A 22,583-nucleotide genomic window follows, 5' to 3' on the forward strand; every position below is an offset into this window, starting at 1 on the left:
CTGGGAAGCTCTAGATTAAGATGCCACCAATTTGGTTACTGGCCAGGGCTCTCTTCCTAGCTTGAGAAAGCTGCTTTATTTCTGTGTCTTCCAAGTGGAAGAAAGAGAGTAAGAGAGTACCAGCAAGTGAGCCCTCTGGTGTCTATTCTAATAAGGCCACCAATCCTATTAGATCAGGGCTCCACCCTTACCATCTCACTCACCCTTAATTACTTCTTTACTCCGAATACTGCCAGGGTTAGGATTTCAACCTATGAATCTAGAAGGGATCACGATTGTAGCATGCTGTCCCCGACCCCACTAAATCATGCCCTTAGGAATGCGAAATACGTTCATTCCACTTCAACAGCCCCAAAGTTCTTGACCATTCCAGCCTCAACTTTGGAGTCAGAAATCCAAAGTCTTATCTAAGCAGCACCTAAATCAGGTATGGGTGAGGCTGGGAGGTAAAATTCATACCAAGGCAGCTGTGAGCCCATGAAACCTGACAAGTTATGTGTTTCCAAAATTCAATGGTGGGACAGGTATAGGGTAGAACTCCTTTCCGAAATCTAGAGGTTGGAATACCAGAAGGGGGAGGAGTCAGACAAGTCTAAAACCTGGCAAACGGCAAACTCCATTACCTTTTTTTTTGAACTTATCAATGTTCTGGGACGAAAATGGAAGGGCACTTATTAGAGAACTGCTGTTTTCATGTTTAATAATTTAAAAACTCACTGAATTTTATAAAAATTTCTTCCAACAGATTACTGAATCTATAAAACAGCAAGAATTTCACAAGAAGGACTGCACATAAACCACAAAAGCAAATTGTGGACAAGAGCTGCTCCTATTGCAGATGGTCAATAACACTGTTTTAGGTCATGAAATTGGTATCTGATAATGATAAATACTGATATGATAAATACTCTGGGTGAAGACTGCATAGTTTGGGGCCCAATTGCACATTCAGATGAAGCACTGCTGATCAGGGCTCATGGAGCTGGGAGCTGGAAGCATCCAGAGGTCCTTAAGACTTGTCATCTTCCTCTTTTATTTTAGAAATTCTTTTTTTAATTTATTTTAGTTGTCAATGGATCTTTATTTTGCTTATTTATTTATTTATTCTTTTTTATTGATTTTTTTATATATGACAATGGGATGCATTCCAATTCATATTACACATACAGAGCACATATTTTTCCATGTCTCTGGTTGTATATAAAGTATATTCGAGATTTAAGGATTTCAGAAACAAAATTCAGCGTTTCAGCTCCAGAAACCAGCTGCTTTATGGAGGGTGTGCAACTGTTCCTGACAACATGGAGATTCCGCAAGGCCTTGTCAGTGCTCTGCTTTCCCACCATCAGGCTGGCACCCTGGCCCGACCTCAGGGCTTCATTCTCATGCTTGCAGTTGGAGACGTGTGCCTGGCGCAAGTTGATTTCCTGTCTCAGCTTCATGAGGTGATTTTGTGCCTTTCCAGCCCATTTCTTCATCAGCTCAGGTTCTGTTCCACCTGCTGGACCACTGACTCCAGGTCGGGCTGGTCCCTCTCCTCCTTGATCATCTTCCGCTCAGGCGTCCTTGCCATTTCTGTTTGAGTTTCAGGGAAGCCCTGAACCTCATTCAGCTTTCTTCTTAGCTTAGCATTTTCATCTGTCAGTACTTTGTAACTTATCTGCAGCCTCCGCAGGTATCTGTCTCCCAGAGACTCCCCATGAGTTATAAACTCTGCAGGAGGACTCCTTGCTGGAGACGCCAGAGAGATGCGTGCATCTGGGTCCCTCAGCCTCCAGAGGCACAGAGACTCAGGCCCTGCCAGCTTCAACCGGGAAAAAGGAAAGGTACATGCCACAGGGTGACGTGCTGGCCCTGGCCTTGGAGGAATGAGCCTTCTCCACAGCAGACGACAAATAGGCCCCATGCCACCCACTGCCCTCATCTTCCTCCTCCTCTTCCAGGATGTCGCCAGTCCCTGGGGGGTATGCTATTGGTCGTGTCCTCTTTCAACAGATCAAGATTCTTGGTTTTCAGAAACTCTTTAAAAACAATATGTGCCTTGACAGTCTTCAGTTATATAGGGGCAACTCTTCTAAATTTAGAATTGCAATTGTAGGAGTACATGCACACACAATAACACTGCTTTTAAGTCATTATTCTTTTCTAGAGTTAGGTGAACTCTGGGAATGTCATCAATTCAGAATAGGTTACCCTATGGCATTATTGAACAATGATTCTCTATTCTAATTCATTCAGTGAGCCATCTCTCTGGTCTGTGTCTTGATGTCCTCTTTGTGTATCAGAACGGATTTGCTTCTGCAAGGTCTTCTAGTTTGTCATATTCAAAATGTGTCTGTGAGCTTCCTTGGTACATTTTCCCTTTCCACAGCCAAAATCCCCAGGACAGAGGGGGCTTGCCTGAACAGAGGCCCGCCCACACTCCCATCCTCTGGCTGTCACTTCCACCATTCGCTTTTAAGGACCAAAGATAGTCCTCTTTGGCTTAATTCTCTGCCCTCCAGGACCTGGGAACAGAAGCAGCCTCATGCCCATAGCCCTGCAGGTGGTCCTGCCTCCTTGGCTACAGAGAGGGTCTATGGGGGGAGTGGCAGCCCTAGCAATATCTCAGTGGCCTTTGGCATCTTTCTTCCCTTTCCCTGAGAGAGACTGGTCCACATTTGCCGCCAGATAGAGCTATGGATCCAACAGCCTTCCTCATGCCCTCCCACTTTCCCTGCTTCTTTTGGTTCAGACTGACAGGGTGGGGAGCTGCCATTTGCTGGTGAGATCCCATCTCTATTCCTCTCCTCTTCTGAGAGGGTTAAGTCCCTGAACCACATTCAAGAACTATCAAGAGCTACACCTTTAGTGTTCTCTTCAGAGCAAGGTTGCTCATGGTTTGTGAAGTGGATAGGCTGAAACTTCTCCAAATCTTCAGGTTAAGGTTAGGAGAGGTCATAAGTGTGGAGCCCTGATCTGATAGGATTAGTATCCTTATAAGATTCCATACCCAAAAAGCTCATTCCTACCCTTTCTACCTGTCCTGAGAGCACATAGAGAGAAGGCCCTCTGCAAGCCAGGAAGAGGGCCTCTACCAGAAACCAGATGGGCTGGCACCTTGAACTTGAGCTTCTCAGGCTCCAAACCATGAGAAAACAAATTTCTGTTGTTGAAACTACCCAAACTGTGAGATTTTGTTTTTTTCAGCCTGAATAGACTCACACAGGCAATGTCACTAAAAAATGAACATACACCAACATTACTTTTAGGTATAAATCCAAAAGAAATGAACATATATGTGAACCACAGGACATGAGCAAAGATGTCCATTGCAGCAGTATTTATAGTACTTCTAACCCACGAGAGATCAAGGGCCCATCAACAGCAGAACACAGAGTAAACTTTGGTATATTCATAGCATGAAATAGTATGCAGTAATGGAAATATGGAAATGAGAAAATTACAACTACATGAAACAGGAAGAATGCATTTCATGAATGCAGGAACCAGTACAAGAAGATATGAACCATATCATAAGATATTGTTTACTGAAAATTCAAAATCCAGTAATTTTTTTAAAAATTTGGGTGCTGGTTACATAAATGTGTTCACTCTGTGAAAATTCATTAGGCTGAACTCTTATAATTCACTTTTTTTCTGTAAATATGCTGTACCTCAATTAAAAGTTTACATAAAGATACTCACCTATTAAAAATGTCACACCATCTTACTATATATAGTGAACAGTGAGTTGCTGTATGAGGTGGTGTGTGGATATTGATTTGTGATGTCACAGCAACTGAGCCCACAAGAAAGACCAGGTGGTAGGATCCCAAAGGCAGATCACTTAGGGCGTCTCATTGTTCATATGCAGGGTACCAACATGTGCCTTGACAGTCTTCAGTTAGGTAGGGGGCAACTCTTTTAAATATAGAATTGCAATTGTAGGAGTACATACACACACAATAACATTGCTTTTAAGTCATTGTTCTCTTCTAGAGTTAGGCGAACTCTGGGAATGTCATCAATTCAGAATAGGTTACCTTATGGCATTACTGGAAAATGATTCTCTATTCTAATTCATCCAGTGAGCCATCTCTCTGGTCTGAGTCTTGATGTCCTCTTTGTGTATCTGAAGCATAGCCATTTAAAGGGGAATGTTTGAGGATAAGCCATTTTCCTGGTAACTACTAGGTCACAAGAGCTGGAAAGGAGTCCCATGAATGTAATTTTAGCCCCAGTTATGACCTACTCTAGGATAGAGACTGGCACTCTGGAGAGACTCGGACACATCAGGAGCCTGTGGGGAAGTGCCCAGGCTCCCTCCTGCTAGGGAGGGGCTTGATCGCCAAAACAAGGACTGTGATTCACCTATCACCTGTGTTTGTGTTCTCATCTCCACTCGAGAGAATCCTGGTCCCCAAGCATCCGCCCTCCCACCCTCCTTCCAGGCAACACAGGTATCCTCTTATGCTCATGAGAATACTACCTGGAGGAAACCAGAAGCTGCTGGCCCGAGGGCAGCCACCACAGAATTTAGCCATTCTTCTCCACACCAGACACCCACTTTACACCCTCTGGCACAGGGCTCTCTAGAGGACTCACCTGAGGTGTCATCCCATGGCAAATGTACATGATGGGAACATTCTCTGTATCTGGCCCCTGATCAAGACACAGATCAGTCTTCAGGGAATTCTGTAGCTGCACATCAGAGGAGAGATGGCCACACCAAAGAGAAGAGAGAAAACACAAGCATTAACTCAGGAGAAACAGGTGTTCCTCAGAGCCAATCTTCTTAACCAACCCAAGGTCCCATGAACACCATGGAATCAGCACATGGCAGCTTTTGCCCTGCAGAAAGGTACAAGGGGAGACTGGCCTCCACCCAGGGAGACATAGTCACATCTCATTCAACAGCAAGCTGGCTTTGAGGAGCTGAGATCTTCTGTGTAAAGAAGTAAGACACACAGGTGTGTAAGCAAGATGGTGCTAGGGTCTTCACCTCTGCCACTTCTTGGGGTCTTCTGGGGTCCTCAAGAGTGGTCTTTACTCTAGAGAGTTGGGGGAAATTGGCAACATGTTAGCTGTTTGTGGCCTTGAAGTTCCTCTAGGAACAGATCTTTCTCTGCTTCCTGCAGATCCAGCAAGAATGTGGCCATGCCCCAGTGGTGGCCTAGCTTCTGAGGGCCCTCCACAGAGGGAGGTCCAGTGGGAGATGGAGAAAAGAGGGGCCAGAGTTGAAGCAGGAGAAGAAAGATGTACCTCTCCTCACATCCAGGGACATGGACCCACAGTCTTGGTGATTACAGAACATATCTGGGCAAGAGAGCCCATATTCTACTCCCTTGTGCTAAACCCACTCACAGCTGACCAACCACCACTGCATAGAACAGTGCTCCTCTAGCGCCAGCTTAGAATGAATAAATGATTCTGTTTCTCTCCTCCTCTCTCCTCCCCTATCTCTCTGAAATTTGGCTACTTCATCTTTCTCTTATATTGATGGAAATCTCAATGAGATCTGGAGACTGTGGTTAATGGGGGGCAGTCACTAGAATTATGGGGCTATTGAGATTAAGTGTGGGGAATCTGTTAGGCCATGTGCAAGCAGAGAAAGCTGGTTATGACCAAGGATGAGATAAAGCATGAGAGAGAGAAAATTAGAGGCCAGAGAGCCATTCTGCCCCCGCTCTGGCTTCAGTAGCTCCCTCGCTTGTATGCCCGTGACCAGCCATACTTCAGTTCCTGTGCCCATAGGGAGTTTATGGTACCTTCCTGCCACCCCTACTTGAGCTCGCCTGACTGGGTTTCTCTTAGCAACACAAAGCCCTGTTTAGAAGAGGGGGCTGGAGATCAGAGTCCAGAAAGACAGAGGCAATGAACAAGAAGCAGGTCATCTTTCTGGGGAAGGCCAGGGACAGAGAGCATCTGGGCTTCTGTTGTCCTAATATATTGTGACAGGAGTGAGATGAACTCAATCAAGGGGCACAAATTTAGTCTTCTCTCCTAGCTCCAGTGGGTGAGGACAGCTTCATCTCACACAGCTGGGAAGTTCTGGAGAAATTGGTATGGATGTGTGTTCACTCCCTAGACAGGGGCCCCAGAGTCAGCTAGGCAGCTGTCCTTTATCATGTACCCACTCCTGAGCTTGCCTTGTGGGAGGACAGCAAATAAACACATTTTGGACTTGTCCTGCACTCACTGAGAGGCAGGTGTCACATCTCAAGCCAAGCAGTGGACTCCATCAGCAAGACCTGCTAACTTCCATGGTAAAGAAAAAGACCCAGGTAGCCCTGATGTTAGGCTTGGTTTTTCCCTGGTTTCTAAAGCCACTCTCTGGGTGAGGGGCGGGTGTCTTCTGATACAGCCCTCCCTGGCTCTGTGACCTCTCTCCCCCATAAGCAGGTGAACTGTTGAAGCAGTGTAGAGAGCCAGGCTGGGATGGATTCCTGGTTCCAATTGTGTGGTCTTAGGCAAAGCAACATAACTTCTTCCTGTCTCTTCCCTCTAAAATAGGGATAATAATAGTGCCTTCCTCATAGGGTTGTGTGAGGGTTAAGTAAGACAACATCAACAAGTGCTCAGCAATGGGGCTGGCAAACTGCAAATGTGCCATGGCTGTTAGCTGCTATTTTACTGCCAGAACCTTCCTGAAAGCCATTCAGGGAAACTAGCTTTTACGACTGCATCTCAGTTCCACATACGGTGTGAAGTACCTTCCATGTGTATCACAGCTACTTCTCAAAATAATCCAGCCAGGTCTACAATATTATCTCTTTTTAAGATGAAGTAACCATGGTGTAGTAGCAAGCTCCACCTCCCCTCCCTGCCTGTGATGCTTTTCCCACTGTGTGGGCACGTCTCATATCACCCATTCTCTTCTCACTGGCATATTGCATTCTTGTTGCTTCTTCATCTGCCCCTGCCCCCAATTAGTCACCAGGCTGAGTCTCTGTCTTTCTCACTATATAGCATGTGGACCAAGGCACAAGGCATTCACTACTCGTTCAATGAGTGTATGAAGAAAATGAACACATGAATGGCATTCTGAAATGAGTGGCATCAGAGTTGGACAAGCGGCAGAGCTGGGGTCTGTCTGACTCCAAAGCCCAGGCTCTTTCCGACATAAAAATGGCTACAATCCTGAAGCTATAAAACATGCCCCATGAAATGGGTTACTACAACCATTAAGGTTTTGCACATTGTCAAGGTTACACAGCAAGTAAGTGGCAAAGCAAACGTTCAGAAGCCAGGCATGTCTGTTTCCAGGTGCTGCTCCATCTTTGCTCTCAGCACCAGAGCTGGAATTCATCCAAAGCTACTCCATCTCCTGGACATGAATCCCAGTAATCCAGGGGAAGCCCATTCCCACACAAGGAGGGCCACAGGTCCTTCTGCCTGCATGAGTCATAAATGAGACCTATCAGAGGATTAGTGGGCTAGAGTATAGACTTCACACTGACCCAACTGGGAGACCCAGAAGTATTGACCTGCAAAATGCAGTTTGGGTAAGAGCTGACAAAGAAAAAGAAAAAAAACATCTTTGCAACAGAAAGACATCTGGTCTCTCTATTGTAGAGTGAAAAAGGATAACCAGGAAGAATAATTCAGACCCAGTAAATTCTCTTGCTTTTGTGGCTGCATCTTGCTCCACCTATGGCTGCATCTTGCTCCTTAGCCCATGTTAAAGGTTCATTATGTTCTCTGGACAAGCAAACATGTCTCTGCTCATGTAGGAGCCAAGATTCTATCACTGCCATGAACGAGGTGGAGGGAGGAGAGGCTGGCTGTGTTCTGCAAGGAGCCGGCAGATGAACATGCAGGGTTCAGAGACCTCCACCAGCCCTGGGGATGGGACACAGCTCAGCCCTTTGGAACCATGAGTTGATGTGTCTCAGTATGACAGAATGAAAACAGTCCAAGCTATGGGCTCAGACAGATCTAGATCACAACCCTGTATATGCCACTTACTATTTGGCCAACCAAATGTTTCTGGGTCTGGCATCAAAGGGCTACATGGTAAACCTGCTGCATATGTATACTTACTTACTTGTCTTACTTCAAGTCAGACACTTTTACTTGAAGGATGAGAATCCCTTTGGCCAAGATCCAGAAGTATCTTGGACCATGTGCACACACCTCCACTCTTACTGCTTCCTCTGCATCTCTGGGTAAGTTTGGCTAATTCTGTTCAGTTACTGTCAATAGCCTACAGAGAACATAAGTCTGGAAGTTGACCCTGACTCAGAGGTTTGGAGCCAGCCAATAGTTTCTCTGGAGCTATGGTAGCATCACTATCCTCTCAGGACTGAGTCTAACGGTGGCCAAGGCAGTGGTGTTGCTGGTGAGGTAGAGGGGACCAATGGACACCTTGCAGTACAGTATGTTTCCATGGTGATGGCAGGATTTGGCGCTTCAGATAACAGTGGGCAGCAGCAGCTGAGATGTTTTCTGACCTCTGAATTCCATCAGCTTGAGAAGATTAGAGGCGAGAGGCTTCGGGCAGTTCTCTTGGAACATGCCAATCACATCTGAGGACTCTTATGGGAGGATATGTGTCCTTCCTCTAGGCTGGCCTCCTGGACAACAGAGATTCTGGGTGCACATGTTCTGAGATCCCAGCTTTGGGTACTTTAGAATCCCAGGATGTTAACATTGGGAGGACCATTGAGAACACTGAGTCCAATCCCATAGCAAGGACTCTTTCTGCTCTCAGAACAATGCTCTGTGCATTGAGTTCCCTGCTCAGGCAGGCTTTGAACTCAGTTCAGACCACAGGGCATCAAAAAAGGGGCTTCAATTAGACTCAGTTTCACTGTTGATTATCATTATATACTATGGACGGATAACTTTTTGCCTCTCTGTTTCCCCATCTATAACATGGAGATAATATAATAATTTCACAGAATGGTCTTAGGGGCTTAAATCAACAAAAACCAGGTGAGATAGCACCAAATTGATCTGATGCTGTTTAAAATACCTTAAGAGTTGTAGGGTCTTGAGAATATTGGGAAAATGGGAGACTTTATCATGTTCAAAGTATTTTAACCTAGAAAACACATTTATATATCTCAGCTTTGCTTCTATTCTATGAGGACAGTATTAATTTATTCCATTTACCAGATAAAGAAACTGAGGCCCACAGACATGAAAATACTGGATTGGGAAGAGGCTAAGATCTGAGCCAGGTCTGTCTGACTCAAGCCTCATGTTCTGTGTCCACCCCCCAGCCTGCTGCCTCCCACTGGGGAGAACTGCTCCATCCCCATCAAGAAGTGGGAATACAACATCCCTCAAAGTACAACAAACTATTTCTCAGAATTCCTTCCAGGGAGGCTCTGCATGTGCATGGGAGCATTACCTTTGGTGGAAGAGTACAGGGAGGTTGGCAGGACCTCAGTCACCCCAGCTGGGAGAACAGTGGGTGTTAATTATATCACTTTAAAATATTCAGCTTAGTTGGTTCTTGATATTTTAATGAGTGGAATATGCATTTTGGGGGCCAGAGCTGAACTTCTTAGAACAATAAAGGAGAGACAAATACCCACTTAAGGGCCTGGAGAGTTTCTGGCTATGAAAGCAAAGGCTATGAAACCAGCACTGAGTCCTCAGGTCCACTCTGGGTCCCCTACGTGGGGCTTTATTCTCTCCCTTCCCCTTCTTCCTTAAGCCTCTTTCTGGTCTTGCTCTCTGTCTGCATTTAAATGAAACCCCAAAGAGAGCGCCTCCTTACCACCCCGTAGGCAATGATGTCTGAGTACATCCTCATCTCTGGGTACACGCTGACCAGGTACCACCGGAAGGTCTTGCACTGCAGCTGTTTCCTCAGAGCCTTCCTTGCGGTGATGTCCCCAATGTCGATTCCTGAGTCCTGCACAGAGACAGAGGTACAGGTACAGCAGAGGCAGAGGTACAGCCACCACCCATTGCATCTTCTCCCTGATTTCCACCTTGGTATGACCCAGTGCCCCCAACCCAAACTCTCAGAGACTGGTGCGAGGACCATGTGGGGCGTTACTTCATGCATCCGCACACAGAGCTCAACCCTCCAACCATCCCTATTTGCATTCTGAAACATGGGGACTGTCATTAAAAAGCCATTGAACATAAAGATGCTGGATCCTTAGATTTTTGAATTAAAAAGCTATAGACTAAGTAAAGAAATGGAAAGAATACAGTCTGAGTAGGCTTTTCACCACTTCAAGAGAAAAGAAGAGAGATTCTGAGCTGTGGGTGAGAGGGACAAGAAGGGGAAAGGAACTGAAGATAGAAAATGTTAATTCTATTAACAGTGTTAAGAACCATCTAACAGCTAAGGTTACACAACGCTTCCAGCGTACCAGGCCCTGTTCTGTATGAGACATGCTTATGTATTTGTATTTTCTTATATTTATACAAATGTGTATTGTCCCATTTCAACCTATAAAGCAGCCCTACATATTTTTCATTTATAGATGAGTTGAGATGGAGATTCAGTAACCTCTGGTAATTGGCTCAAAACCCCACAGCTGAGATTTCAACCCAACCAACCTCCATCTAGAGTTTGACTTTCACCTTACCCTATGCGTGTGGTAACCCTGCCTCCTAAGGCCAAGTCCTTCTGGGAGAAGCAGGCTGTCTGTAGCATGGGCCTGGTGTCTTAGGGAGGAGAGATCCAGGCCACCAGGGTACAGCAGCAACCATGGGGCAAGCAAAGGAGACATGAATGTCCCTCCTTGAATGAGAGGGACAGAGATGTTCCCCTATTTCTTGTGGCCCCACAGCAGAGTGGGGAGCACCAAGGATTCCCAGGCCTGCACACTCATGGCTGGGTAGGGCACAGAGCTGGTTAAGCAAGAGCTGGTGTTGCAGCAGAGGACCCTGGGGATCAGATGGAGATCAGAGACAGCTCAGAGGCCACCATGGCAGGTGTGGCACCAGAGACCAGATGAGGCATGAGGGGTCTCATAAGATGCCAGCTAGAGTGAAAGCACAGGAAAACAGCAGGCAGAACTGTCTCCTACCCACACTGGCCTCCTGCTACCTGGGTGTATGCTACAACTCAAGCACCAGCTCCAGTAGCCAAGTCACTGACATCCATCTGGACATGCTCAGAACAAGTGTTGGGAGGGGTTTGAGTAGAAGTAAAATTCAGATAATACCAAAAAATATTTTAGGTTTACTCATCAGGGTTCAGGCAATGTAAAGATTTGAACCTGCAGCATCCTGAAGGTCAAGATTCCAGATTTCTGAAGCCCATTTCAGCCAGGACCCATCTTCCCATTCTGAATAACTCACTGGTGATTTGTCTGCTACCCCATCTGCTCCTGCCAGAGCTTGACCATGGACTGCTCTCTGAGCCCTGCTCCGCTAGATTGTAGCCCGGTCAGTCTTATTTCTGTACCCCACTCAGCTCTGTGCTTGAGATATAGCACTGAGATGAGTTTAGAAAATATTTATGAATACAGAAACTGGTAATAAATGTGATCTGTCCCCAATTTCCACCCCAAGGGATCTGTTATGTATTAACCCTTCACATTTCTCTGTATTTTGTCCTTTTATCACAAAGCTGTTCCCCAGATGCATTTATTTCTTCTTCCTGAGTGCTAGAATGGCCTTCACATGACTACAAGTTAACTCAGTATGTTGGCCATTAGCACAACCTGTCTCAGAAGGCCTCTGTGTTTTCTTAAAATTCTGGTTTCCCATGGGAAACCTTTCTTCCTGCACTCAGGAGTGGAACGAAGATTGTCTCTGCCCTCATGGATTAATTAATGATGAGAGAGAGATAATCTATCTCAGGCCTTTCTGCTTGTCTGCACTGTGTGTTTACTATAAATTGCATCAGATCCTTTTTCAAAGCAAGGGGTCGTAAACTGAGAAATAAGCAAACTTCAGAGAAGGCTACCTTGGTCCTTATTATTAGAAAACAATAACACAGATTCTTCTTTTTGCTGACTGTTTAGTGTAGTGAATGGAATGCTTTCTTCCTCCAAAATTTGTATCTACTGGAATCTCTGAATATGACTTCACAGCTCCTTTAAAGATATAATCAGTTGGCAATCTCAAGATGAAATCATCTTGGATTCAGGGTGAATCCTAAATCCAATGACTGATATCCTTATAGAAGAACAGAGAGGGAGATTCAAGTACACAGAGACACAGAAGGGATATAACCATGTGGAGACAGAGCAGAACTCAGAGTGTTTGAGCTATACCCCAAGGAACACCAGGAGCTAGCTACCAGAAGCTGGAAGAGGCAAAGATTATCTGCTAAAGCCACTGAAGACAGCACAGCCCTGCTGAAGTCTTAAATTTAGACTTCTGACTTCCAGACTGTGGAAGAATACATTTTTGTTGTTTTAGCCACCAAGTTTAAGATAATTTGTTTTGGCCGTCCTAAGAAACTAACAAAGGCTACCCCCCAAATGGCTCAATATCCCTGTCACATGGTCACAAAATTTCATGTAGCCAAACCTAAAGAAGATCTATAACCTAATCACATGGGAATATCCCTGGCACTCAGCCTGTCTGGGAGAAGCAGGGGCTGGGAGAGAGTCCCCAAACCTTGCTTAAGAAAATAATGATGCTTTGCTGAAGGTGAACTTTCTGTGTATTAACAAACAAACTGACTTTCAATTAAAGCAGCAAGGATGCAAGAGCCCGAGGCTTCTTTTATCTCTCATGAATGTGGGACTGAGTGTGGTAAGGGAGCAGGTGAGGCGGCCAGCTCTGCTCCATGCACAGCCCAGGGGAGGGCTCAGCCTAGGAGCCAGCGACCAAGGAAAAGGTTCACCCTCATGGCCAGCAGGTTGATTCATCCACGAATGAGGGTTAGCAAGGATTCACTGAGCTCTGCTATGTGTCCCACCTAGGCTAGGCACGGCGACTCACATAAGGATTACACCACGTATCCTCCATGATCCCAGTCTATTGCAGCTCTGGACACACACTAAAATCCCCAGAAGCACTTTCCACAAATCTCCCAGGACCCCCTTCCAAACCAATTAAATTTTAATCTCTGAGGGTGGAGCACAAGTGATTTTAAAGTCTAACCACATTTGAGAAGGAAAGAGAGAGAGAGAGAGAGAGAGAGAGAGAGATTGAGAGAGAGAGAGATTTTAGATAACCAAACATTCTTTTACAATGACAGAAACACGTATGGGAAGGGGAAGCACTTCTGCAGCCAGAGATGACTTCCTAGAAAGGTCACCAGAACTGAGCTTACAAGGATGGGGTATGGTAGGCATGGGAGCTGGGAAAGAAGTGGAGGATGGGGAATTCCAAATAGAATGGAATGAACAGGCACAGAGGGAAGAAACAGTGTGTTACACACACGAGTGTGGGCAGTTGCCATAGTGCATGTAGTTTATGTGGATCCCAAAACAAGGAGTGGGGAGAGTGAGGCTGGAGATGCAGACAGGAAAGGGGAAGGGAAGCTCAGATGCATGTCAAATGCTGTACTTGGCCCTTGACTTCATACACAACAGGGAGTTGTTTAAAGATTTTAAGCAGGCCATGACATGGTCATTGTGGGTTTTTAAAAGATAAGGTGGTTTGGAAGGGAAAAGGATTGAGCCAGGGAAGACATTTGAAAGCTGTTACAGAGGGACAGGCAAGGCCTGAACCTAGATGTGAGAAGAGGTGGGAATGGAAGGGAGGGCTCCATGATTGATGGAAAGTGTTGAGGAAAGAGGATAAAAGGATGATGATCAGTTTCAAGCTCATATTCCTGGGAAGATGGTGGCATCAGGAGCTGAGACAGAGGAGCAGAACTGGAGCCGAACTGGGGAAAGGAGGTGTGCTCCGTTTGATTGCCAACAGGATCACCAGGAGGAGACGTCCGGCTGGCAGTTGGAGATGTAATTCTGAAAACAGGGTTAGAGGTATGTTGTCAACATATGGGTCGTAGGCAGATGAGATTAGCCAGAGAGCTGGTATATAGTAAGAGCAGTAGGCCACGGCTGCCTCTCCAGGAGCACTCAAGCAACAGGTAAGATGAGCCCACAAGAAGAAAGGAGTAACCAGGAAGAAAAGAGATTAGAGGGTGTTGAATAATGCAGCCAGGGACTTCAGAGTTTCAAGGAAAAGATGGAATCCTGTAGCTTAAAGACTTTAAAGTATCCATTAAATTAGGCAGTTAGAGACACTTCTCAGAGGAGGACATACAATCAATCAACAAGTACATGAAAAAAATGCTCACCATCTCTAGCAGTCAGAGAAATGCAAATCAAAACCACCCTAAGATACCATCTCACTCCAGTAAGATTGGCAGCCATTATGAAGTCCAACAACAACAAGTGCTGGCGAGGATGTGGGGAAAAGGGTACACTTGTACATTGTTGGTGGGACTGCAAATTGGTGCAGCCAATTTGGAAATCAGTATGGAGATTCCTCAGAAAGCTGGGAATGGAACCACCATTTGACCCAGCTATTCCCCTTCTCGGATTCCCAAAAGACCTAAAAAGAGCATACTACAGGGATACAGCTACATCAATGTTCATAGCACCACAATTCACAATAGCTAGACTGTGGAACCAACCTAGATGCCCTTCAATAGATGAATGGATAAAAAAAATGTGGCATATATATACAATGGAATATTACTCAGCACTAAAAAATAACAAAATCATGGCATTTGCAGGGAAATGGATGGCATTAGAGCAGATTATGCTAAGTGAAATCAGCCAATCCCTAAAAAACAAATGCCAAACGTCTTCTTTGATATAAGGGGGGTGACCCAAAACAGAGCAGGGAGGAAGAGCATGAGAAGAAGATTACCATTAAACAGGGACGAGAGGTGGGAGGGAATGGGAGAGAGAAGGGGAATTGCATGGAAGATGGAAGGAGACCCTCATTGTTATACAAAAATACATATAAGAGGATGTGAGGGGAAGGGAGAGAGAGAGAGAGAGAGAGAGAGAGAGAGAGAGAGAGAGATATGAGTTACAGTAGATGGGGTAGAGAGAGGTGAGGGGAGGGGAAGGGAGGGAGCAGAATACAACAGACACCAGTATGGCAGTATGTTTAAACGTGGCTGTATATCCAATGTGATCCTGCAATCTGTACACGTGGGAATAATAAGAATTCATACCCCATTTGAATCAAATGTATGATATATGATATGTCAAGATCAATGCAATGTTTTGAGCAACTAATAAATTTCTGATGTTTAAAAATAAATAAATAAATAAATAAAAATTTTAAAAAATTAGGCAGTCAGAAAGATCTTGCTGACATTGATAAAAGTGGCTTCAATGGAATATTGGAATGTAACTTCAGAAGTGAATGGCAGGTGGAAAAGTCTTTCAAAGCCTTAAGAAGAAGAAGATGGAGTTTGGACACAGAAGTTAACAGAGGAGCCAAGAGAAGTATACTGACACCTTCCTTCTTACCTAAGGCTTTATCCTGGACATTTCCACACCTCATCTCTTTATTAACCCTACCCACTGAATTTCGTTTGAATTTCCCCCTGAGGAGTTACAGGCAGACACTGAGTGTCATCATTTCTCAGTTATTTTTACTGACATAGTTCTCTACCATGCACTGGGTTGCTGTCCATTTCAATATCTGTCAGTTGAAACAGGGGAGATGGCTAAAAGGTCTGTAGCTCGGAGAAATGGAGAGAAGGGACCTGGGCAGTTTCCAAATGCTCTTAACATTTTTGCATCATTTTTCACAGCAGCGCTCAGCACCCTGCACAACATACTGTAATCCAATGTCCACAGATGGGTCTAGAAGGCGTGATGATTTCCCTAGAAATGCTCACCGTCGGGGTGACAACCCTGTGCTGCTTCATTAGGGTTGGCTGAGCTCTGGCTCATATTCCTTGATTCCTCATTTCCCCTCCCAACGGCTGAAATCTCACTGATTGCAGGAGGATGCAACCCAACTCAAGTCCCTGATGCCTGAGGAGGGAGACTGTCTGAAGCTCCCACACAAGGCTCTTCCTACTTTCTCAGCAATTTAGCCAGAACAACATTGGTAGAAAGTTTAGGGTACAAGTCCTTTATATAGAAACTTCAAGCAAAGATCAATCATTTCCCTATTAGAAAGAGAGCTAAAGCTTTCTAAAGGACTCCCAAGGGATGCCACAGCCTTGGGAGGAAAGAAAGAGGTCATGCAGTCAACAGCTCTATCACACAGAATGCAACATAAGCAATGAACTCCAGGCAGACAAGCTGGTAAGCAGGTTGGAACGCTGCAGCCGACATCTGGTGGGTTTTCCTAACTCAGCATTCCAAGGTTATTTCCATGTGACACATGGCAAAGCTGAACCAAACTACTAGAGAGGCATGGCTTTTTCTCTTGCACTTCTGAAATGCAGATAACTAGAGGTCTAGGGGAAAGTGACAGGCAATGATGCAGTTCTGTGAAGATCAGAAATGACCTAAAAAATGTCCAGAACCATTCCTTTCTCCTACTGAGGATCCCTGTGGTTGTGTATCTGTCTCCCTATTCATATGGTTCAGGAAATGCCACACAGGCATATGGACATTCCTTATTGCTCTGGTCAAAGGGTCAGTGGAGAAGCTTGAATCAAGAGTACATGAAGCTGGGTACAGTGGCACATGCCTGTAATCCCAGCAGCTCAGGAAGCTGATTCAGGAGGATAGTGAGTTCAAAGCTAGCCTTAGCAAAAGCAAGGTGCTAAGCAACTCAATGAGACCCTGTCTCTAAATAAAATACAAAATAGGGCTGGGGATGGGCTCAGTGGCTGAAAGCCCCTGAGTTCAATCCCCAGTAATCTCCCCCGCCAAAAAAAAAAAAAAAAAAAAAAAATACTACATGGAGATCAAGTTGCATTTTGTGAACTGTTGTCATTATTGATAATACCAGACCATGAAACACCTCACGACAGAGAAACTGAGGGATGGGAGCAGGCAGGAAACTTGCAGCCATCTGGTTCAAATTTGATTTAAAATGAGGTCACTATGGTTCAGAAAGAACAAGTGCTTCTATAATCATGCATCAATCAGGGAAAGGTAGGGGCAAAAAATGGCCTCAAGACTCAGAGTCAGCCCCTTTGCCAGCATACACTGGGGCTGACTGTCCCGTCTAGCATGACAGAATTTAGTCCCGGTTTGTGTTTTATCCCCATCAAACCCAGCCCCACCAAAGCTTCCTACCTCTTGGGGTATGTTCCATGCCATGTAGACATGGCTTTTAAATTCATCCATCCAAACTTCAGCCACCCTGAGTGCGTTCCTGCGGACATGGGCAGTGAGGTCCTCTGTGTAGGGCTTGTGGGCTCGCTCAATGTGCGCGATCCGCGAGCAGGGCAGGACCTCCACACTCCCACCACACTGCCACACCTGCAGAAGACAAGGAGTCACTCATCAGTGCCCAGTCTAGGCTGTGCACCTCAAAACCAGGCCACGGATGACTACTCAACACGGAGCATGGGGAATCCAGCTTCACCTTGTCTCCCCTGATACTGAGAAGAAATAAGCTGTATCTGATTTCTACTCCTAAAGAAGCCTAGTTATTGAGTCATTGGTTCATGGCTTGGTTATTATTGCTGTGGGTTTACTTGCAAAGAATTAATATTCTCTGTCTCTCTATCCATGAAACCTACTTGGCCAAAATGAGACCAGATGTTTTGTAACCAAAGACCTGGCTTCTCCCTGCCTTGGGGGAGAAGTTAACAAAATCCTTGATGATGATCCTCTAAAGGGACCAGAAAGAATTCCCAACAGAGACATCCATCTTCACATGGACCCCATGGGCCTGGCCAGGGATTAGTGGTCACAACAGAGAAAGAGCCAGTTATACTTCTCCGACCCCATTTTCCCTAGGCTTTGGAACTTAAAGGAGAGAAATCTGCAAAGAAAGGAATGATATTAAACTATCACCAACCTTGGGGAGTCTGGATTCAATTTGATTTTGAAAGAAAAAAATGTGGCCTTGTGCTCTTGAGTGTCAATGGGTGGTATCCTGAAGTTCTCACCGTTCAGATCTTTCCATGATCCTGAACATGCACACCTATTTGTGTTTCTAGGCCTTTGCCAATTCTGTTTGAAATTTTAGAATGTTCTACCAACTCCTTCATCAGCTGAAAATGTTCACCTCTCAAGACCTTGACCATGGGGCCCCAACACTGTGGGATCTTTGCTCAGTCCTCTGGGCAGAGCCAGTTGCTCCCTCCTCTGGACCTCATACCTCTGGATATCACAACTTCCTTTCTGATCAGTCAGCCTCACTCACTCTGTGTTCCTGCAAGGCAGAACTTGTACCTCATTCATGTCTCATCTCTAGCACCTCACACAGAGCCACAGAGAAATAAGTACTTATTGGATAAAGAAAGGATCGATGCTTAATTGGTCAATTGATCAATATATAAAAGGTTGATGCTTGCTGAATGGGAGCTGAATCTGAAAACCTCATCAGAGCTGATGAATGTGGCTTCTGAAGGAAACAAGTCAAGATCTTTGGTGGATAATAGTGGCCACTTGCCGAGTATTGTCAATGTGATAATTGGTGGATAATATTCACTTGTATAATAGATGCCCAACCATGATGATAAGTCTGGGCCTGAGGCAGAGACAGATTGGGGTTTAGCTCAATCCCAAATGCGTTAGTTAGAAGGACAATGCCTTCTCTCTTGCCAATCTCTGTCACTGGGTGATCCTGAAGCCTGTTGGATTTGGAAGGCAATTTACTGACTTATCAGTTGCCTCGGCTTATCTTATGTTTAATATATTACTTAGGCTCATTGGAAAGGAAAGGAGTGTTCCACTGAGGGTCTTTGTGGCAGGTGCTGCCCTGTGCCTGTGGGGATGCAATGAAACCTGATAGTTGTGAACAAAGGGTTTGCAACTGGACTGCTGGAGTCCAGCTCCTGGCTCTGCTTCACACTAGCTGTGTGGCCTTTAGGAAGTCCCTTCATCTCGTCTGTGCTTGTTTTTCTTCTCCCCAGGGATTATAATAGTACTTATCTCATAAGGTTGTTGAGAAGATTAAGGCAATTCCATATGAAGTACCCAATCTGTCACAAGCACTTGGTCAGTGTCAGCTGTCATATATACAAATTATACGGTGGGCTCCTCAGAATAACCCTGCAAGGTGGTTGTCATTATCTCCAATTCCAAGTGGGAAACTAGACTAAAGAACGACCCTTTGTCCACGACCACACAGCTGGTACTGAAGACAAAAGGATCTGTGGAAGGCTCCAGGTGGTGCACCTTCCTTTCCAGGACCCATGTGCTCTGGGGATTGTACTGATTTTCAGTTCACTGCACTCTGATTTTCAATGAAAACCTCTGAATCCTGTGAATAGGTTATTGACAACACAAAGGGCCAGGGTAATTATTCTTTTTGCAAGCAGAGTGGAGGCTATTACTTGACCTGTTTCAACAACACAACACAGAACATGATTCACACCAAAGCACTTTTATTAGAAAACCTGTTTCTCAGAGTCTCACCATTCACCTGAGAGTGGGCACATCTGCAATAACTGTGATCAGAACAGCAGCGACACCGGCTGCATCTTTCCTTGTGCCTTTAGACACAGTAACAAAGAAGAGTAAACTCGCTGTCAATCTCTTGAATTCACTTCCCTCTCCCCATCCCTGAGGCCACCTCCCTTGTCCAGGCCATGGTCATCTCTGTACCTACTGCCAAACAAGTGATCTCTTTCCTCCTGTCTTCCTCCAAACTCCTCTACACACTGCAGCCAGAGAGATCTTCTGAAGGTGGGAACTGAATCACACCTCTCCCCTGAACCATGCCCCCACAAGCACCTTCTGATCTGGGCCTGGATCCTACTCCTCCCAATTTCTGGTTGTGCTCCCTGATACATTCTAGGCTGCAGCCATATTGAATTCCTTCCTCCAACACTTGGCTTTTCTCTCACTGCTAGATCTCTGCACCTGGGATGACATACTCTACCCTGCCCTGCTTCCCCAACTCATCGTTTGGAATCAGTTCATGGTCACCTCCCCATACTGGCTTCAACTAGGTTAGCCTGGTTTATCTGTCTTCCCCACCTCACCTTTTCCTAATCTAGCACCACAGTAACTGCATGTTTAATCAATCATCTCCTTCCCTCTTTCAAAAGATTCTCTTAGTTCTTTAAATTCTCCTTTGGCGGTGTGTTAAGTGATGCTCAGAACAAACCATGGATTTTCAGGAGAAGTGAGGCAGCTGGCTGGCTGGGAGAAGGGCGTCAAATTTAATAGCACAGCTTTGGAGTCTGAGTGAACTGGATTCAAATTTTACCTCTGCTACTTGTCATTTCTGTATCTTTAGCAGGCAACTTCCTCTCCCCAGGCTCACAGTACGAGAGGGTGTTTAATACTGTGCCAGCCTCAGTGTGGGCAGTCAAGGAATTGAAAGCATCATGTATGTAGGGACAGGACATCTCAACCAGTTCTGGGCCTGCTGGATGCCGGCTGGGTGGTGATTTTGGGTTAATTAACCTCTGGTCTAAGAAACTCTCATGATGTGGGGTACTCCAGAGGGCTGTGGCCTCAGCAAGCCCCTGTGGCAGTGCTTGGAACACAGAAGCCCTCAGTCTGTGCCTGTTATTCATTTGTAAAAGGTATTACAATTGCTGCTCTTTGGCTTCTGTACATCCATTTCTGAGGAGCAAGCAGCCTGCAGAGGACAGGCTGCCTTCCCATCAGACAGGGGTGCATGGGCTCCCTTCTCAGAGGCAGGAGGGCTTGTTAATACAGAGGTCACCTCCAGTCTCCTCCCTTCTGTGAAAAGGAACTTTCTAGAAAGGGGGCAGCATTTGCCTTGGATACAGCCTTTGGGTTTTGGGGAGCATCCAGGGTTTGGAACGAAGATGCAGGCTCAGCATACATGTCACCATTCTTGACCCTGCCGGTGACACTGAAGTCAATTAGGAAAGGCCTGTGCTCACTGATTCCTAGATGATGAGTGGCTCTACTGACCAACAGCATGTCCCAAGAAAGAATCTCAAAAGTCTTATGCTCAGCTCAGCTCAGAGACCCTGTGGGATGGTAGATAAAGGTTAGAAAAGAAAATCATCGGCATTCAGACGGAATGGGAGATGATGTCACCAAGCTTCCAATGGAGGTTTGGGAGGGGCAGAGGATGAAGCAGTGAGAGAAAGGGAGCTGGCCCTAGCATATGAAATGCCCGATTTCTAACTGACAAAAGATGGCAAGACCCAAGCCCAAGCCCAGTGGAGGATAGGGACAGGAAGTCTTGTGTCAAAGAAGGAGGGCCTCGAGAAGGCTTGGCATGGAGTTCCGAGGTGAGTGGGTTGATGCCCCAAGTACAGAGGATGGGGAGGTGGACATAAAAGACGGCTGAGAAATGAAGACCAAAAGGTCACATGGAACAGGGCAATGGAAGCAACTAATGAGATGCAGGTTCTCAGGTGAAGGCATGTATTGAATTTGCAGTCACTGGGGACACTGGACAGCTTTTGTCAGCCTGAGGCTGGGTCCTGTCCCTTCTGGCCAGGCACTGAGAATAGGCTTCTTGCCCACACTGAGTGTTTCCTTTCCCTGCCTTTCTAGTTGCTAGTTCATCTTCCTGGAACAACTTCCCCTACTCAGACATGAACCTCTTTGACCACCCTCTGAACACCTGTGGTCCCCCACCCTTTTCCTTAATAACACTTACTTACAATTCTTTTATTTATGACTCATTCTTTAAATGTCTGTCCCTTCCAACTGCTCTTTAAATGTCTGTCCCCTCCAACTTGCTCCATGTCAAGCAAGGGTCATGCCTGTGAGTTTACCATTGTCCCTATCGGCCTTGATGCTCAGTATACACTCAATAACTATTATTGGAATGAGTGAATTTGAGTCCTGGGCTTTCAGACTAGAGAGACATGGTTTTAACCAGCTCAGCTGGAGGCCCTAATAAAGGCCATAAACATAAAATGTAGCCAGATTTTACGGAACACAATGACTTCCTTCAAACCCAAGCAGTTTTTCAGGGAAGATCTGACATTTAAGTGCAGACTGCTCCAACCAAAGAGTGTTACTTTGGCTGCAGAGCTTAAATTAAATGTTGTAAAACTCGGGAAGTCATCAAATGAGCATGAACAATAGCAGGCAGCTTTGTCTTGTGGAAGCAGGAACTCACTGAAGAGAAAGACCCCAACCTCACAAATGCTGGGGTATCCCAGTGAAGAGCAGCTGGGCCCACTCCCCAGATGTGAGAAAGAACCTAAGGCAGATGAGAAATACAAGGTACCCAGGGTGGAGCCAGGTCACCCTTCTCACCAGCCCTTCCCAGAAAGCCCAAATCCAAGCCTCTACCTAGACCTGCAAGGAAGCAGGTGGGCCTTTGGGCTGCTGGAGAGGGCTTGAATCCTGGCTTTATCACGTTAGCCTTTGACGGGCACCTGTACAAAATGCTCCTACGGGCAAAGACAGGCCTGAGGTTTTTCAGGAAGTCAGGTCCATTTCCATTCCCAAGACGGAACCTGTGGTGCAAGGTTGGGGCCATGTCTGTGTTTGTCATTTACATAAACAAATCTCTCCTTCCAAGTCTCAGTTTCCCAGCTGTTGAATGGGGATGCTGAGCTCAAGGATGCCTTAGATTCCTTCTACCTTTCCTACAAGGTGACCCCAAGTTTTGTTGTTAGTATCTCAAATGATGCCCAGCATTGGAGACACAGTTGACAGAAAGATGCTGAA

At 45.7% G+C, this 22,583-nt stretch overlaps 1 protein-coding gene and 1 pseudogene across 7 annotated transcripts in view; both read right to left on the bottom strand.

Annotated features, from left to right (window-relative positions):
- The window catches only part of GALNT18 (polypeptide N-acetylgalactosaminyltransferase 18), a 335,833-nt gene that overhangs the window by 41,465 nt on the left and 271,785 nt on the right, over positions 1 to 22,583 (bottom strand). For 3 of the 6 annotated variants that reach the window (XM_081263885.1, XM_081263883.1, XM_081263886.1), the window contains exons 7-9: positions 17,088 to 17,273; positions 9,713 to 9,850; positions 4,588 to 4,683 (exon numbers count right to left, since the gene is read on the bottom strand). In XM_081263885.1, the coding sequence (XP_081120011.1) occupies positions 4,588 to 4,683; positions 9,713 to 9,850; positions 17,088 to 17,273 (420 nt within the window). The remainder of the gene's footprint in view (positions 1 to 4,587; positions 4,684 to 9,712; positions 9,851 to 17,087; positions 17,274 to 22,583) is intronic. The other 3 variants (XM_081263888.1, XM_081263887.1, XM_081263884.1) reach the window with 2 other exon arrangements.
- Positions 1,158 to 2,356, bottom strand: LOC308634815 (endosome-associated-trafficking regulator 1-like; annotated as a pseudogene). Its single transcript has 2 exons — positions 2,285 to 2,356; positions 1,158 to 2,040 (listed from the first exon to the last, which is right to left on the bottom strand). The product of its transcript is annotated as an endosome-associated-trafficking regulator 1-like (transcript).

This window comes from Spermophilus citellus, assembly GCF_964194105.1.
Source record: "Spermophilus citellus genome assembly, chromosome: 2".
Taxonomy (NCBI): Eukaryota; Metazoa; Chordata; class Mammalia; order Rodentia; family Sciuridae; genus Spermophilus; species Spermophilus citellus.